Genomic DNA, 17927 nt, shown 5'->3' with positions numbered 1-17927 from the left:
ACTACTATATGTCATAAAAAGACATATTTAATAGAATACATATGTAGTTTTTTTCTAAGTTTCAATTGTTATTTTTTTCAATTTATTCAATTATGTTTTTTTGTAGTTTAATTTTTTTTCAATTTCATGAATATTGTTATTCGAATGTATTGATTAAATAACACCTGTAAGTTTACCTTTATTTTTATTATTTTAGTACCATGGACTTTTTGTTGTGTTATTTGTTGCATTATGTTTACAATATAGATCTTTTTTTAAAATTATTATTATTTTTTTTGAGAGAGAGGGAGAGAGCATTGAGGAGGGACAGAGAGAGAGAGAGGGAGAGACAGAATCCCAAGCAGACTCCACACTGTCAGTGCAGAACCTGACATGGGGCTCGATGTCACACACTGCGAGATTATGACCTGAGCTGAAATCAAGAGTCGGAGGCTTAACCAACTGAGTCACCCAAATACCCCTACAGAGTCTTAATTATAAATACCGTGTGGCTTAAATTTATGCCTACCACCTATGTTGGCACTAATTTTGTAATGATTTGACCAACAACAACAACAACAACAAAAAAAGAGACTAGAAAGGTTGTCTTAAAACCTTGGCTCTCATCCATTGAGCTAAACAACTAACTGAACATGTAAACATTCCCATAATTACACTTTCACGAAGACAGTGAGAACACAGGAAAAACTATATGTTTTCAGTACTCAGTGAATATTGACCATTTAGGTTAAAGTGTCAGCCTCTACTTTTTTCATTGGGTGAAGATCAGGTTACAGAACTTCCAACAAAAATCCATTCTCCTAAAAGGAGAACATTCCAAATACAAATCATGGATACAGTGAAATATTCATGCATCATGTTATTCTGTATCAACTGTCAGGAGGAAATGCTAGCCAAGATCCTTAAATTCTACAGAGTTCCAGGGGTGAGGAGAAAAGCCCTCATGTCAAAGGCAACAGATTTAAAAGTACAAATTGGGTGACTGTGTAATAACCAAGACAGTCTGGAAGTGAAATAGAGCTTTTTGTTATTGTCCCAGTGCTACAGACATAAACTGGGACTATTTGGGCAAAATCAGGAGCAGCGTAGAAAAACTACCCTAAAAATGGGCTACAGTGAAAGGCCAAATTCTTCCAAGATACCTTCCCAAACTGTCAGATGTTATATACCAGAGTAGCCAGCTAGCCCAGTTTCTTTTTCTAGTCAATAATCTTAATTATTCTCTATTCAAAATGATGCATTTTTTGGGAAGGTCTGTCCTTACCTGGCTGGCCTGCATTGTACATCTAATTGTGCATGACAAGGAGAGTTTACAGTTTGTTTCTTAGTAGTACACTCTCTTACCAGAAGGTAAACCAGTAAAATTGAGTGAAATCAATTTTCTTTCTTTTTCTTGGAAATAATCATTACTACTATGAATCAAGTACCTGGAATGGAGAGAGGTACAATGGAGTAGTGCCATGTGGGAGGTTCCGTCCTGTACTGTAAATCTAATTATAACTTAGGTGTGAGCCAATTTTCACCACCCAGAAAGATTTGGAAATTTTCCCAAATTGTCTTAAGAGTAACAGTCTCTCCTTGCATTTCTTTGTGTGGTTTTGAGTGACAATGCTCTGGTTGAACACTTGTCTTTCAGTATCAGATTTTTATTTGTAGAGAGAAACTGGTATAACTTCACACTTTGGAGTATAAACCAACATAATGTATTTGAATGTTAATTATTGCTCATTGGGGTACAGAAGCAAGAATTTTTACCCCTATGGCTACACAGTTGACTTAATGATGTAGTAAGAAATTGTGAACAGTTTGCTTTGTGAGTTTCATCAAACTATAATACCCATGGCCTAAATAAACAAACCAGTGCTAGTGCTTCAATCTTACAAACTTCTAAATGGCTCTATGTTTTTCTTCAGGATGCTTCCCCCTGTTTAGCCTTTAAAGAAAGTCTTAAAGATATCCTTTGGAAAGCTTTCTCTGATTCATCCCAGTAGATGCAGTAGAATCTGCTCCCACAATCCTTTGCACATGCCTTTATCACTGCAGACAACATGCTCTGTTCTAATGTGGGGTTTGCATTTCATCTAATCTGGTGGACCACGAATTCCTTCAAAGTTCTACTGCTAGTATGTAGAGCAATAATAGGCTTTTAATAAACATTCATTGAATACATGAATGAATGAAATATTAATGGTAGAGTAATAAGGTTGGACTACTGAATTCCTAAAGGAGTTATTAGAGATCAAGAAAGAAAAACCAGTTTAAATTCAGATATTAATGTTTCAAACTGTTCTTTAAGAGTTCGTTTGCAGGGCATTAAGCTTTTTAGGTGAATGGATCTTGAGATACAGTGATAGTTGTAGTTGTTTGGTGGGTTCAGCCAAATAGGCAATTTGGATAGTTTTATACTGAAAGCATTTGAATTTTCTTATATCAATGTTCTAGATTATAGTGTTCCTCTTTGTGTGTATGTGTGTGTGTGTGTGTGTGTGTGTGTGTGTGTCTTCATATAGGAAATAAGAATACTATCAATTACCCATTATGTTTAATGTACATTATAAAAGCAAATATGAAAAGTAGATACAACTTATGATCCTCGGCAGTAAAGATGAAATTGTAGATATTTTTTGAAGTAGATTTTCCCAGTTCTTATACACAACCTGGTTGGTTCTTTGGCATTTTTGGATATATAAATGTTTCTATGTTGTAGAGGCTATTTATCATACAGATATATTAATATAGGCCAGGGGTCAGAAAAGTTTTTCTGTAAAGGACCAGATAGTAGATATTTTAGGCTTTGCAAATCAGCTACTTAATTCTGTCTCAACTGCCTCATTCTGCCATAGCAGTGTAAAAGCTGACATAGACAATATGTAAACAAATGGGTGTGGTTGTGTTCCAGTAAAATTTTCTTTTCTTTCTTTTAAAAATTTTTAATGTTGATTCATTTTTTTTGAGAGAGAGAGACAAAGTGTGAGTCGGGGAGGGACAGAGAGAGAGGGTGACACAGAATCTGAAGCAAGCTCCAGGCTCTAAGTTGTAAGCACAGAGTCTGATGCAGGGCTCAAACTCATGAACCATGAGATCATGACCTGGCCAAAGTCGGACGCTTAACCGACTGAGCCACCCAGGCGCCCCTAAAATTTTATTTTCAGAAAAGTGACATCTGGGGAGGATTTGGTGCATGGGCAATAGATTGAAATTCCTGACTCAGGCCAATGGCAAGAATAAATTAATAAAAGTTACAAGATTTTTAACTTATCAGAGAATGGCTTTGGTGCAAGGAAAACATCTCATTTTTAAGTATAGCCACTCTCTATTCTATACAAAGAATCTGCTATTTCCCCATTCATTTTTAATTTAAACCACTTCTGTGTATAGCATAATTTTACATGATGTTTTACCATGCAGAAATAGTATGATTATAAATTATTACTTGGTTTTTATGTACTACCTAACAAACAATATGTCATTCAAATTAATTTGCATTTTCAATTTGACCCTTGGGAATGACTGGAGCATCATGCTTTGCTGAGAACACTTACTGTATACTTGTAATTGTCCACGGAAGGAGTTTTTTCCACGTGAATTTTCAGCTCTGCACTCATATAGGCCTGCATCATCCAGCTGCACGTTGGGTATTTCCAGCACTGCCTGAGATTTCCGCAGACGTGCCTTACTAGGAATATAACCATTAACCTTCATCCATGTGATTGTTGGAACTGGGCTACAATAAAGAGCAAAAATACTGTTAATACACTTTCCATTATTAGGAACATAGATTCTATTATCTGGTAATTTAAGCACTTAATCGGCTGAGTGCAATAAAGTGTAATCACAATTAAAGACCACGTGCTGGTTGATATACTTCACTTTCCATGTGTATTGTCTGGTAAATAGTTAAATTCAAGGAAGATACTTTCCTTTCTTTCATATTACAGGAAGGCAATTCAGAGACAATATTTTATACATTTTAAAACATTATGCTTTATTTAAAAAAACATTTTAAGATTCTTTGAATGGCAAAGGTAATTTATGAAATTACAAAAGTAATGTGTGATTATTCCAATATGTTGAACAAATGACTCATGAACTAAATGAACTAAGAACTCTTTTTGCTCCAACCTCTGCAAGTATCTTCTTTTTCAGTGACAAATGCAATTTGTTTGTTATCTCCTACCTTGTCTTAATGATGCATATATATATATATATATATATATATTATATATACACACATATGATTTATTTTTGTTTTGTTTAAAAAAATGTAAGTCATACACTTGATATTTACTAAAAAAATTAAAATCAAGATCAACTCCTGACTAACTCTATTTGATGGCTATATACTATTCCATTATATAAACATATCAGAATTTAATCAACCAGCCCCTATATTTAGACATCAAGTGTAGTCCCAGTTTCTCTCCTTTCCTTTTTATTTTTTCCCACTAAGAAACAATATTGCTACAAACAACTTTGCACATATATCATATACTATAGCTTTTATTTTCTACAGCAGACATTCACAAAAGTGAAATTGACGGATCAAAGGGCACCCACATTTTTCATTTTAATAAGTACTACCAGATTGTTTTTCAATAATATAGTAGCAGTTTCCATATCTATCAGTAATATATGAGGCTGTTACCCCATATCTTTGCAACCATTTTATGTGATCAATCTGTTTAATTTTTGTCAGTATTGAGAGGTAAAAAATGATGTTTTGTTGCTACTTTAATTAATATTTCTCTGAACTCAAATAAGATTGAAACTTTTTTATATTTTTATTGGCTATTTGCATCTACTTTTCTTTGAATTGTTTGCATATGTTATTTTTCTATTTTTTCTTTCATTTTTCTATTTGCCTATTTGCATTTTTAAAATTTATTTCTTAGAGTTCTTTGTGTATTAGAGCCACTAAGACTTTGTTTCTCAGAAAAATTCTCCCTCAGGTATTATTAGTTTATGGTGGCTTCTACAATACACTTTTATATACAGTTTTAGAAGAAACAAACATATGTATAGTTTCCTTCACAACCTCTAAATTTTTGTTTGTTTAAAAAATTATATGTACACCTAAGTTTATGTCCATATTTTATGCATTGTTACTGCCAGTATTTTGTGTTTTTTTTTTTGTTTGTTTTTATTTTGAACAGTTTGATCTTTAATCCACCTGGAATATATTCATGTTTTTGGTGTGAGATAGGGAATTATTGCAGCATTACAGTAAAACTCCTTTCCCCACAATATTTGGTATATTAAGTTTGTCATATAATTGGTTCTCACATACTTGAATTTGTTTCAGGCTTCTCAGTTCTGTTCCACTGATTTATTTATTACTATCTATATTTAATGCACTTTATGGTTTGGACCCAGTCTACTTTCTCAGTTTGATTTCTCACTATTTCCTTCCATATCTCATGACCCAGAAACATATCTCTGTGTGTTTCCAATTATATCTGTTAAAATCCTACTAATCCTCTGAGGCCCATCCTAAATTCCTCCTCTTCAGTAAAGTCTTTACCAAAGTCTGCAGGGATTTTTTTTCTGTTAAATAACAAAGTGCTTTGTGTATCTCCTATAACTCACATCTCTTATAACCTTCTACCACAGATTGTAATTGCTAATTATTAGTTTTTTACACTAATTTTTCTTATAGTGGAGATAGCAATGTTCACTAATATAAACAATGCTATGTATTTTGAACACCTTTTTGACTTGTTCCTTAGGAATAAGCGTAGTATTGAAATTTCTGGATTAGAGTTTGACAATTTTTCTTATTTATTTAGGTAGGTACATATATCCAACATCCAGGAGGAATGAACCTTGCATTTTAGAATAATCTTTACATTGGCATGGCATATCATTCTTTTAATACGTATGAGAATTAATTTGTGATTTTTTAAATGAGGATTTTTACATCTATATTCAAAGGTGAGAGTATCTTCAGCTTATTAGGTTTATTCGTTTGTGTGTGAGCTTACTTTTTAGTGGTTGGTTTGTTTACAAGCTAGTTTTGACAGATTTGGTATCATAGTGATGGACGATAGCTTAGTGAACATGCCAGAATATCCCCCTCTCTCTGATAGCTTAAATAGTAGGGAAATTATATGTTCCTTAGGATACTGATAGCATTTTCAAAAAAAGTTACCTGGGTCGGCCATCATTAGTGGAGTTAGTTTTTTTTACAATGATTGCAGTTTCTTCTAGGTTTTCTTTAATTGTGTTGGGTTCTACTTATGTCAACTTTGGCAATTCAGGTTTCCCTAGAAAATCAAGTACTCCATCCATAATTTCAACATTTTAGCAATAAGCTGTATAAATAGTGATTTAAAATTATTTAAAAATTCCTCAGTAATGAGTGGTTGCACATTGTAGTAGTAGTTAAATGTGGGATCCATTGCTAGACTTCCTGGGGATAAAAAAGCTCTGGAACTAGAAGTTATTTAACATCTTATTCCTTCAGTTGCCTCAAATGTAAAATATGGTGGAAATAATACAATCTATTTCAGAGAGTAGTTGTGTACATTAATTATTTAAAGAGCTTAGCACTGAGCAAGCGAACAAAAAAAAATATTTGCAATAATATGGCAAGGATGTTTGTATTTACTTTATAATTTTAGTAGTATATGCTGTCATCCCCTGCTCCCAACTTGTTTAGCTTTGCATGTTGGTTAAGAGCATGGAATTCAGGGAATACAATTTAGGTTAAAATACAGTTTGAACACAAAGATGTTATGTGATCTTAGGAAAGTTATCTAAGTTAATAAATCTAATTTCTTCATCTGTAAAATGGAGATATTTGCTCCTTAAATGGAAATATATATATTTTTAATTTATTAATGTTTATTTATTTTTGAGAGAGACAGAGACTGAATGTGAGTGGGTTGGGGCAGAGAGAGAGGGAGACACAGAATCTGAAGAAGGCTCCAGGCTCTGAGCTGTCAGCACAGAGCCCAAAGCGGGGCTCGAACTCAGGAGCTGCAAGATCATGACCTAAGCCGAAGTCAGAAGCTCAACCGACTGAACCACCCAGGCGCCCCAAGAATGGAAATATTTTGAGGGCAATGGCATTATCACTCTTGTTCATCAATATGTTCACAGTGTTTCATAAAGTGCTAAGCACATAATTAGTATTTAATAAATTTATGAAATAATGATTCTCATATTATTTTGAGCTTTAAGTGAGCTATGTTTTTGTAAATTACTTAGCAAAATACATTTCAAATAGTGAGTACCCAATAAATATTAGATGTATTGATTTTTAAATGATTAGCTTTGTCAGAGTTTGTCTATTTTATTGGTCTTTAAAATAAGAATTTTGAGTTTTTACTTTTTTATTTTAATTCAGGAGTTTCCATTTTTTTATTTATTTATTCCTCTTTCTTGATCAGTACATTTATATTGTACTTCTAGCTTTTTGAGCTGAATGATCAGTATAGTTATTATTTATGGTTAATAATAAAATCATTTAAGGCTGTCTTTTCCTCTGATATCAGACATAGCCACAAGCCATATGTTTTGATAGGTAGAGAGAGTGACTTGTACAGTTTCTGCTTTTTAGAATTTGTTGAGTCAATCTTTATAGCTAAACATAGGATGAATTATTGTGAAAGTTGCATGTCTATAAAAAGGTATATTTTATTTATAATAGAAGTTTAAAATAGCTTTTAGGTATTTTTTAACACTAAATGTGTAAACAAATAAAATAAAGTGTACACAAATAAATACATAAAGTGTAAAACACTAAAAGTATTATTTTAGTGTTTTCCAAATGTTTAAAGAAAGTTGACTTATGTCAAAATAAATCTTCTGTGAAACTTTGTAATGATAAAATAAGAAACCATGTAATTAAAAAGAAGGAGCGAATAGAGTTAAAATGTCTTAAAGTTCTTTTACTTTGGGGAAGATGGTTAAGATATGAACTCCAGACTTTAGGAATGCATGGTAAAATTAATAGGGTAACTATTAAAAACAGTATAATTTTCCAAACAAATGTAACATATAGCAAAAAGTAGGAAGCTCAACCCTTCCCAGAATCCATTCTTTTTTTCTCCTGGGTACATGTTTGCTTTTTTTTCTATGCAAATAGGTATGACCATTATACTGATTTCTGACCATGAAATGTAGTGGAATTATTCCCCAACAAGTCTCTACTCTATCTTTCCCTGTTGACTAAGTGGATCTTAATGCCCAGGGAAATTTTGGAAGTCAATGGTTGAAATAGCAGAGATTAGGTCTTTAAATGACTGTGTGGAGGAAAGTGTCAAACTACTATTTCACCAGTGCCAATCAAAAATTCTCTTTGGATACTATGTGAATGATATATAAATATTTATCCTTGCTAAGGCCCTAATATTTGAAGATTTATTTATTGTACCTACTAGCATTATTTTACTAGCATAGAAATTGGCATATAAAAATGTATAACTGTCATAACAAGACATAAAATATTTGGAACAGTCAGGATGAAAGAGATAAGGATCTGGTACTGGGGAATAAGAAAATGAAGATCCTGTTTATGTAGTGGCAAAATATCTGGTAAAACTTATACCTTTGATAGTTTGGAAAGGTCATCCATATGCTTACATAGCCTAGTCAAGGAATTGGAAAATAGAATACTAAAAGTGTGTGTGGATTGTTACCAGCTTTATTTACCAAAATATTAGATAAAAGAGATTAGGTCAGGAAAATACAGGATGGATTGTCAGTAGAATTAATGAGAATAGAAAGCTGCAAAATGTGGGACCCTGGTCAATTAAGTAGATTAATTGCAAAAATGGCCTCTATTCTTAATCACTCTCTATATCCATATCTTTTGATTTCAGTTCAGGTCATGATCTCACAGTTCCTGGGATTGAGCCATGTGTGTGGCTCTGAGCTGACAGTGTGGAGCCTGCTTGGGAATCGTTCTCTTCCTTTCTCTCTCTGCTCCTCCTCCAGTTGAGCACATTTTCTCTCTCTCTCTCTCTTTCTCTCTCTCCCCCCCAAAATAAATACATAAACTTAAAAAATAATTGGAGTTTTGAAGAAAAAAAAGATAGTCTGTTGACAAGTACTTTGAATCTGGGCTGTCTTATGACTTGTTTTGGGTATTAAAATGTAGCTTTACAAAGATTTGTGTGCTTTTGCTCTTTCCCTTGGAAGCTTGCCTTTGCCATGAGAACCATTTAAATTAGCCTTCAGGAGAATGAAAGAGCACATGGAGTACAGCCACATTGTCTAGGCAAAGGACATTCCAGGCCTGCCAACTTCCAATGGACTCTTTAGCTGACATGTTTATAATCTAGTTCAGCTGGTATCAGCCCAGTCTGAGACAAATCTGCAGAAATACACAACCATTTCTGCTTTGTTATAAATAATAAATGGTTATTGATTTAAGCTGCCATTTTGGGTTTTTTTTATGCAGCATTGCTATGGGAATACATAATTGATGCAGTTAGAAAATCTCATTTTTTATAGATCCTAGAGAGTAGGAAATAAGAATAAAAAGACAAAGGGTAACAAGGGGCTATTAAAAATCAATCTCATGGCAAAATTAAGAGTTTTGATATTCTCAACCAAACCTGATGATATCAAGGTAGTTGCCATTATATTGAGGAAAAAGAGGCTTGGGGACTTAATTATTTCCAGCGAATAACTTTAAATGGAGTTAACTAGTACATGGAATTGTGTGGAAGCAAACAGATCAGAAGCCAGTTAGATTTTGAGATAACTGCATTGCCAAAGAAACCAAGAGTCTGAGTTTAAAGCAACAACAAAACTTTGAGTATTTGAGTCTTAAAACAAATTTTAGGTTTCCAAATGTAGACCAACAGGAGTTTAAGTTACAAAATTTGAGCCCACAAGGAGGGAATGCTCCTCAACATACATTTCAATTATGGCCATGGAGTAAAACAAGGAAAATATTAGAGAGTAGAGCCAAGATACTCTGAAGGGTAAACAAGGCAATTTCTTCCAAAGAGTGATATCAGTCTCTGATTAAGAACCCTGTCACACTCCCCCACCCCAACACACACACACATAAAGGAGAGGGGCTTTAACATGAATGATTTTGCAGAAGAATTTTATATTTGTGACAGACAAGTGGCTAGTTTGATTCTCTCATTCTCTTTTCTGAATGGAATATATTTTCTGGGGCACCGGGGTGGCTCAGTTGGTTAAGCGTCCAAATCTTGGTTTCAGCTCAGGACATGACCTCATGGATTCGTTGGTTTGAGTCCTGCATCAGGCTCCATGCTGATGGTGTGGAGCCTGCTTGGGATTCTCTTTCTCCCTCTGTTTCTGTCCCTCCCAACTCACGCTGTCCCTGTCTCTCTCAATATAAATAAATAAGCTTAAAAAAGTAATGTATTTTCTCTAGATAACCAATTATTGTTCCACCATTATGTGAGGACACACAATTTATCTTTTAAGTACACAGTTACAGAATCAGGATAATCCATATCTGGCCCTCATAGAGATCTAGAAGACTTGAGGGGATGCAGAGACCAGATGGGATTTGGTTTATTTTTCTTGGGGAAGGGGTGAGTATATTCAATGTGTGGGGAGAATTCAAATGTTCTTCAGAAGGATAGATTGACTAAGTGTTAAAAAAACACATTTCCCTTTCTTCCTTAGTCTAGTCCCTTAGTCAGGGGAATGTGATTGAGTTCTGGCCAATGGAATGAGGATAGATTAATGTACCAAACATCATTCAGGTACCAAACCCTCCACATGATCCTTCAAATTTCACTTTTCCCTGATCATTGGTAACTCTTGATGAAAAATATATAGAAAAATGTTTTTCTATCCTTACAGGGAAGCAGTGATTTTTTCAAAGTTTAAAACATTGCTATTCATAAAAATATTGATACATTTGACTGAATTAGTATTAACAATTTATTTTCATTAAAGGACACAACTAGGGAGAACTTATTTGCCACACAATTTCTAACAAAGACTAATAAATAGATTAAATAAAGAACTCTGACAAATCTGTAAGAAAAGTCAACTTGTAAAAATGAACAAAAGACAAAAGAGGAAGCATATATAATCAAAATGCATTAAATCTTTTTAATAATTGGAAAAATACAAATTTAACCTCAATGAAATTCCATTTCATACCTAACAGATTAGCAAAATCTATATGTCTATATTTATACACACATGTAACAGCACTCCAATGGGTCTAAAGGGTTAACTTGCTTCAAGATAACACACTCCTTACTTGCTGACCTAAACCCTGAATCCATGGCAGATAGATCACTGGCCTTGAGGAGTAAATGTCCAAACCTTTCCTGGGCAGCAGAGATCAGCAAGTCTGTTTGAAGCTGCCTCTGCTTTCTGATTAGCCCAGCCATTTTTTTTTTTAGCAAACTGTTTTTCTTTTTTCAGGTCATGCAAATGATTTTAATAACCTCCTTTTGTGTATCTGTAGAGTTACTTTCCATTACAGACAGAACAGAGTACTCCTCCACATCATGAAATAAGAACCAGCCCCCCGCCCTTGCACAACTCCAAGGCACTGAGATAAAATTTGTTACCTGACATCAACAAGTCTGTATGCAATCAAGAAATGTTGCAGACCACTGCACTCCCTTTACTGACTAGCTACCCTAAACCCCTTTGAAAACCTCAGGCATCCACCTTCTCCCCAGGTAGCCTGCCTCCTGAGTAAAGATCAAATTCCTTTCTGATCAAAACTTGTCTCTTGAATATTGGCTTTTCCAAAAACAAGCAGCTGAACTTGGGATTTAGTAACACTCACAAACACACACACACACACATACACACACCACGATTTAAAATAGAATTCTTGCAAAGAATATATTATAAGGTCTTGCTTTTTATCCAGTGTGACATTGTGTCCCTTTGGTGTATCTTAGTGAATTTACATTTCATATAATTATCTGCAAAAAGTGTAGATTTATGAGCTTGCTGTCTATCCCATCAGTTTTTTTGTTCCTTTTTTCCCTTCTTTTCCTTGTTTTCTGTTTATTATTATTATTATTATTGTAGTATTTCATTAAATTCCTCTACTGGTTTTTAGGTATAGCTGTTTTATGTGTGCATCATTGTTGTAAGGCTTGCAATATTTGCCTGACAGCATTACACTAACATGTCTCGCTTCCCATCCTTTGTGCTATACTTATCCTGCACATTATTTCTATATACTTTATAAACCTTCTGATACATTGTTATTATTTTTACTTTAGAGAAAAAGTGGAAATTAGAATATTGAGAAACTAAAAAGTAAATATATTTTATATTTGCACATATTTATATCTATATCTATCTATGTTATCTATTTATATCTATATCTATATCTATATCTATATCATCTATATATATATCATCTCTCTGTATATCTAACATTTCTTGCTCTTCATTCCTTTGTGGGGATCCTATAATTAGATTATGATGTATTTTTCTTTGTGTTTAAATTTCTTGTGTTTCATTGAACTTTGGGAGTATGTGAAGTTATGTTTTTCAATAATGTGATAAGTTTTGGTCACAAACTTTTTTTTTTTTTGCTTGTCTACCCCCGTCTTCTGAAATTTTTATATACATTAGATGATTTAATTATTATCTCACAGATCTTTAGAATAATTCAGTTTTTTGCTCTCTATATACTGTATTTTGTATTTTATTTTTGTTTCATCTTCAAGTTCATTCATCTATTCTTCTACAGTGTCTAATATGCTATTAAGCCTATCAAATGCAATTTTCATATGAAAATAATCACTTTTGGCTTGATATTATTTTCTTAAATCTAGATTTCTATATTTTCTCAAAAAATACAAAATTACTAAATACTTTTCATGGCATCTTTTTCTTCCGTCTTTAATCTTTATATCACTTCTACATTAGTTTGTGTCTAGGGGCTTGGTAAATATAATTATAGCTGGCAGTTATTTACCTAAGAACACACTACCTCAAATAGTCATGACCAAAATTAAAATTGCCATTCTTCACTTGCCTTAAATTTTTAATGTCTTAATTTTGAGTAGTTTTCCATTGACTTTATGATTCCTGCTTGAACCATTTTAAACTATTTTATTTCCTTAACTATAATAAAATCTCAATTCTTATACTTCCCTTCATTTAATCTATCAGGGAAAGAAACCCAATATGAACAGAAACAAAACTGCATATGAAGGCAAAACTGTGGGATAGGGATGAGTACACCCAAGATAAGAAATTGCAAAGGACATGAGAAAACACTTCTGGTAGTAGATGGACAAAATTGTGCTTTGATGACATAAGAAAAAAGGAGATCTAATAAGTAAAAAATCAAGAGAACTTAACTATATGCCAGACCTGTATTAGAAATGAATATAAATAAAATATTTATTTTTGTCCTTAAGAAATCTATAACCCAATTAGAAAGAGAAAAAAATGAAACGAATGATTCAAATACAGAAGGAGACAGTGTTAAGAGAATGCAATCAAGAAGGCTATTTATGGGGCATCTGGATGGCTCAGTCCGTTAAGCATCCGACTTTGATTCAGGTCATGATTTCCTAGTTTATGAGTTAGAGCCCTGCATAAGGCTTTGCTCTGACAGCTCAGAGCCTGGAGCCTGCTTCCAATTCTGTCATTCTCTCTCTCTCTCTCTCTCTCTCTCTCTCAAAAATAAATAAACTTTTTTTTTTTAAAGAAGACTATTTATTTCAGACTGGAGGGTCTGGGAATGATACATGAGATGCACCATCAAGGATGAGGAAAATTCATCCAGGCAGCAAAAGCACATTCTTGGCGGTAAAATCCATGTACATGAACACAGAAAACTGTCAGATAGCATGACAGGCAGATTAGTGGAACTTCACATAGCTTGGTAGCCTACATTGGATGATGTGTGCAGGAAAGGACTGGCAAGTTTATTGAAAGTACACATTTTCCCTTTAAAAACAAAGATATCTTCAAATTATGAAAGTTTTAATGCTGTTTACTTCCATTTTTCTTTCTTATATCCTCACGACGAGTATCCTAAAATGTTTGCCTCTAAGTTGTTAGAAGCTTTGGACTGTGGATATTTTGAAAAGTATTGATAGAGCTTATTTGGAAAGATTTCTGTATGCAATGGAATACATATGCTATTATAAGATAAAATAGTGATCCTGAATCTACTGGCCATGCTCACTTTTTATAGGCATTTTGGATACCCCATTATCATTTACCTTGTCCATGACAACTCAGGGTAATCAAATAATTTTTACTGTTTTCAAAAAACTTATTTGTAATCAGGAAGAATTAATTCATCTTTTGTAGGTGTTTGGGATATAAAAAATTTGAGTAGAGTAAGATTTTAATTTGATTGATATTTTTCAAAGCAAGTTTGTTTTCAATAATAACATGGATATAAGGTTGTTGCTTAAAAAGAGGACTGATTTTAGCTATACTGAAAGGATGAGTAGAAAAATCAGCTTTGATGGTAAGCCAGAACATACATTTTTCCCTATTTCAGTCTGTTGAAATTATATCTGTTCAACTCCACATTTGATTTTCATGTAGAATAAGCAATGCAACTTAAAGAAGATAAAGTAGATTTTATCTAACTAATGTTATACAGAGGACGGCATTATTCATTTGGCTCAAAAATATCTGTTAATAACAGTAAAAGATGATGTGAAGCCACATTGAAATTCTGACACAAGCTTTTTGTTAGGTACTATTGTATTGAAGTGACAGGATAAAAAGTGCCTCCAAATGTAGTTCTAGAAAGTAAGAAAAGTGTTGGATGAACTTTGGCCATTGTTGCAGTCATTAAAGGTATTTTTTAAAGATCATTTTTATACATAAGATAAGGTAATGTGTAGAATCTGTCAAGGCAGAAGGAATACTTAGCTGTAAAGATTTAATGATTTCAAAGGAAAGTACTCCCCATCTGCAAATCACCATTTATAGACAAATTGTAGGTCTGTCTAATGGAGCTTCCTATTTTCCTTGCATAAGTCACAAGTGAGACATGAATTTTACATCTGATGTGAAAATATATACAGTTATGGCTCCTTTGTGACTTGCACAAAAAAAGAAGGAAACATTGTATATCTTTGCTAGAAACTGAAAGAACTAAGTTTTATAACTTTTCTCTAAGAAAGCACATAAAAAACCATCATAAAAAAAAGCTATTGAGCCAAAGGTATTTTTTTTCTTTTATGATTCCATATCCAAAAAAATAAAAATAAAAATAAATAAAAGAACAAAATCAACTATTGTTGGTGATCACTGCAAGCTACATAATATGCAAAATGTTTGAAGGCAAAAATTTTCTTTGTGAAAGTTTGGAAACTTTCCAGGAATGTGATACCTGGATGTTTTCTTGAGGCAAGAGACCCTTCTCTTAGCCACCAAATAATCACACTAATTGGCATTTTTTTGAGAAGAAATTAACTGCATTTAATTTAAATATATGCTCTAGACTCTTTTTTTTTCTGATTCATTGGTTTTTAAAAATGTTTACTTATTTTAAGAGAGAGAGAGCACAAGTGGGAGAGACACAGAGAGCGAAAGGAGGCACAGAATCTTCAGCAGGCTCCAGGCTCTGAACTGTCAGCACAGAGCCTGACTCAGGGCTTGAACTCATGAGCTGTGAGATGGTGATCTGAGCCTAAGTCAGACACTTAACCAACAGAGCCACCCAGGTGCCCCTATGCTTTCTGATTCTTGACCAATGTATTAACTCATAGCCCTCCCATTGTATTATTTCTGTTTAGGACCTTAGAGTCATAGGTCAGAAATGTTGTTCCATCATTTTTAATTATCTTAGGTGAAGGACAAAATTTAGGTAAAAATCTCAATAGTCTCTTTGAGATCAAGGACTGGCATAACCTTTATGTTTTTATCATTATTTTATAAAATTTACTAATTTTATTTTTATTTAAAAATAATAATGTTACAGTGAAAACAGTCCATTCTGAGGTCAACTTGTGTCCCAAATAGAGGCAGTTGGATGCCTTCCCTTCTAAATTCAGTTCTGCCAGGTGCTTCTTATCCTTCAAATCAGAGGAGACTCTTGAATCCATCCATACAAGGAGGACTCAGAAGAATCACATGCCAGGTTATCTTTGCCAAGGAACATGATTAGGTATGCAAATGCCTGAAGGAAGTTTCTGGAATTATGGTATATTCATTCATTCATTCTTTCATTCATTAAACAATTATACATGATTATACCTAGTATGTGCTAGGATTTACAATAGAATTTAAGGTTATACTGGTGAACATGATAGTATGGAACTTTCATGCAAATAGGTAATGATTTAAAGACATGATTTAGAAGAGGTGCTGAGATAGGACCACCCAATCGAGTATGGTGGGAGGCAGAAAACATTTCCTTAAGCAAGTAATTAGTTCATAGTTGAAGAATGAGTAGGAGTTATACAGGCAGAGAAAATAACTTCAAGGAAGAGTTAATAGCATGTGCTGCCTCATTGGGAGTAAGAGAGAAAATGATGTATTTAATAAACTGGTGCTTGGTTGGAGGTAGCTGGTGACAAGGCTGAAGAGCCAGGCAAGGGAGAGTATGAAGTGCTTTAAAAACAATTTTAAAGTATTTTTCCTAGTGGTATTGAAAAATCATTGATGAGAGTGCTGCTATAAACATTGGGGTACAAGTGCCCCTATGCATCAGTACTCCTGTATCCCTTGGGTAAATTCCTAGCAGTGCTATTGCTGGGTCATGGGGTAGGTCTAAGAACCTAAATGTCCATCAACTGATGAATGGATAAAGAAATTGTGGTTTATATACACAATGGAATACTACGTGGCAATGAGAAAGAATGAAATATGGCCTTTTGTAGCAACGTGGATGGAACTGGAGAGTGTGATGCTAAGTGAAATAAGCCATACAGAGAAAGACAGATACCATATGGTTTCACTCTTATGTGGATCCTGAGAAACATAACAGAAACCCATGGGGGAGGGGAAGGAAAAAAAAAAAAAAAAAAAAAAAAAAAGAGGTTAGAGTGGGAGAGAGCCAAAGCATAAGAGACTGTTAAAAACTGAGAACAAATTGAGGGTTGATGGGGGGTGGGAGGGAGGGCAGGGTGGGAGGGAGGGCAGGGTGGGTGATGGGTATTGAGGAGGGCACCTTTTGGGATGAGCACTGGGTGTTGTATGGAAACCAATTTGACAGTAAATTTCATATATTAAAAAATAAAAAAAAAGAAAAAAAAAAAAAGAAAAAAATAAATAAAATAGAAAAGTTAAGAAATAGGAATATAAACACAAAAATAGAAATATGGACTTAAATACAAGGAGAAAGAGTTGATAAGTTGAAAGTGCTTATGTCTGAGGTGATGAACTCAGGGATGAGGAGGCTAGGCAGATGAATGCTATTTGTTGCTCTGATTTGTTCTTACAGTTTTTATAATAGGCTTATGTATTATCATAAGAAATAAAAATTAAAAGGTAAAAAAAAAAATAAAATAAAATAAAATAAAATAAAATAAAATAGGACATTGTTTCTAATGTTGTGTAAGTGTTAGAGGATATTAGTTACACTAAAAAGAAAGCCTCTTTGTGTTTATAACAATTTTCTAACATTCCCTAATATCATAATTGTTATTGGAGAGTATTACATTAGACTTGCATCATGTAGAACTTGACATAATTTATTGTCTTTCTCCTGTCACTTAAATATAACCTCTTTAAGTGTGAAAAAAAAAAAAAATCATTGATGTGTTTTTTTAAGCAGGTGTGTAATATTCATATTTGAGTTTAGGAAAGGGCTCTACAAACTTTTTTTAAAGAGAGAGAGTCTCTTTTTTTAAAGAGACTAAGCATTTTAGATTTGCAGACCACATGTAAGTAGTAATTCAACTCTGCCATTATAGTGTGAAAGCAGACATAGGCAATGCACACATGAATGAGTATGACTGTGCTCTAATAAAACTGTATAAATCAATAAAAAAAAAAAACTAAAATAAAGGTGACCAGGGGCCACC

At 33.5% G+C, this 17927-nt stretch overlaps 1 protein-coding gene across 2 annotated transcripts in view; it reads right to left on the bottom strand.

The window, feature by feature from the left end:
* The window catches only part of CNTN5 (contactin 5), a 1365947-nt gene that overhangs the window by 306507 nt on the left and 1041513 nt on the right, over window positions 1-17927 (bottom strand). For both annotated transcript variants that reach the window (XM_078432971.2, XM_078432970.2), the window contains one exon: window positions 3543-3724. In XM_078432971.2, coding sequence (XP_078289097.2) covers window positions 3543-3724 — 182 coding nt within the window. The remainder of the gene's footprint in view (window positions 1-3542; window positions 3725-17927) is intronic.

The sequence above is a fragment of the Panthera onca genome, chromosome D1 (assembly GCF_046562875.1).
Source record: "Panthera onca isolate mPanOnc1 chromosome D1, mPanOnc1 haplotype 2, whole genome shotgun sequence".
NCBI lineage: Eukaryota > Metazoa > Chordata > Mammalia > Carnivora > Felidae > Panthera > Panthera onca.
This window is presented reverse-complemented; position numbering and strand designations above follow the sequence as displayed.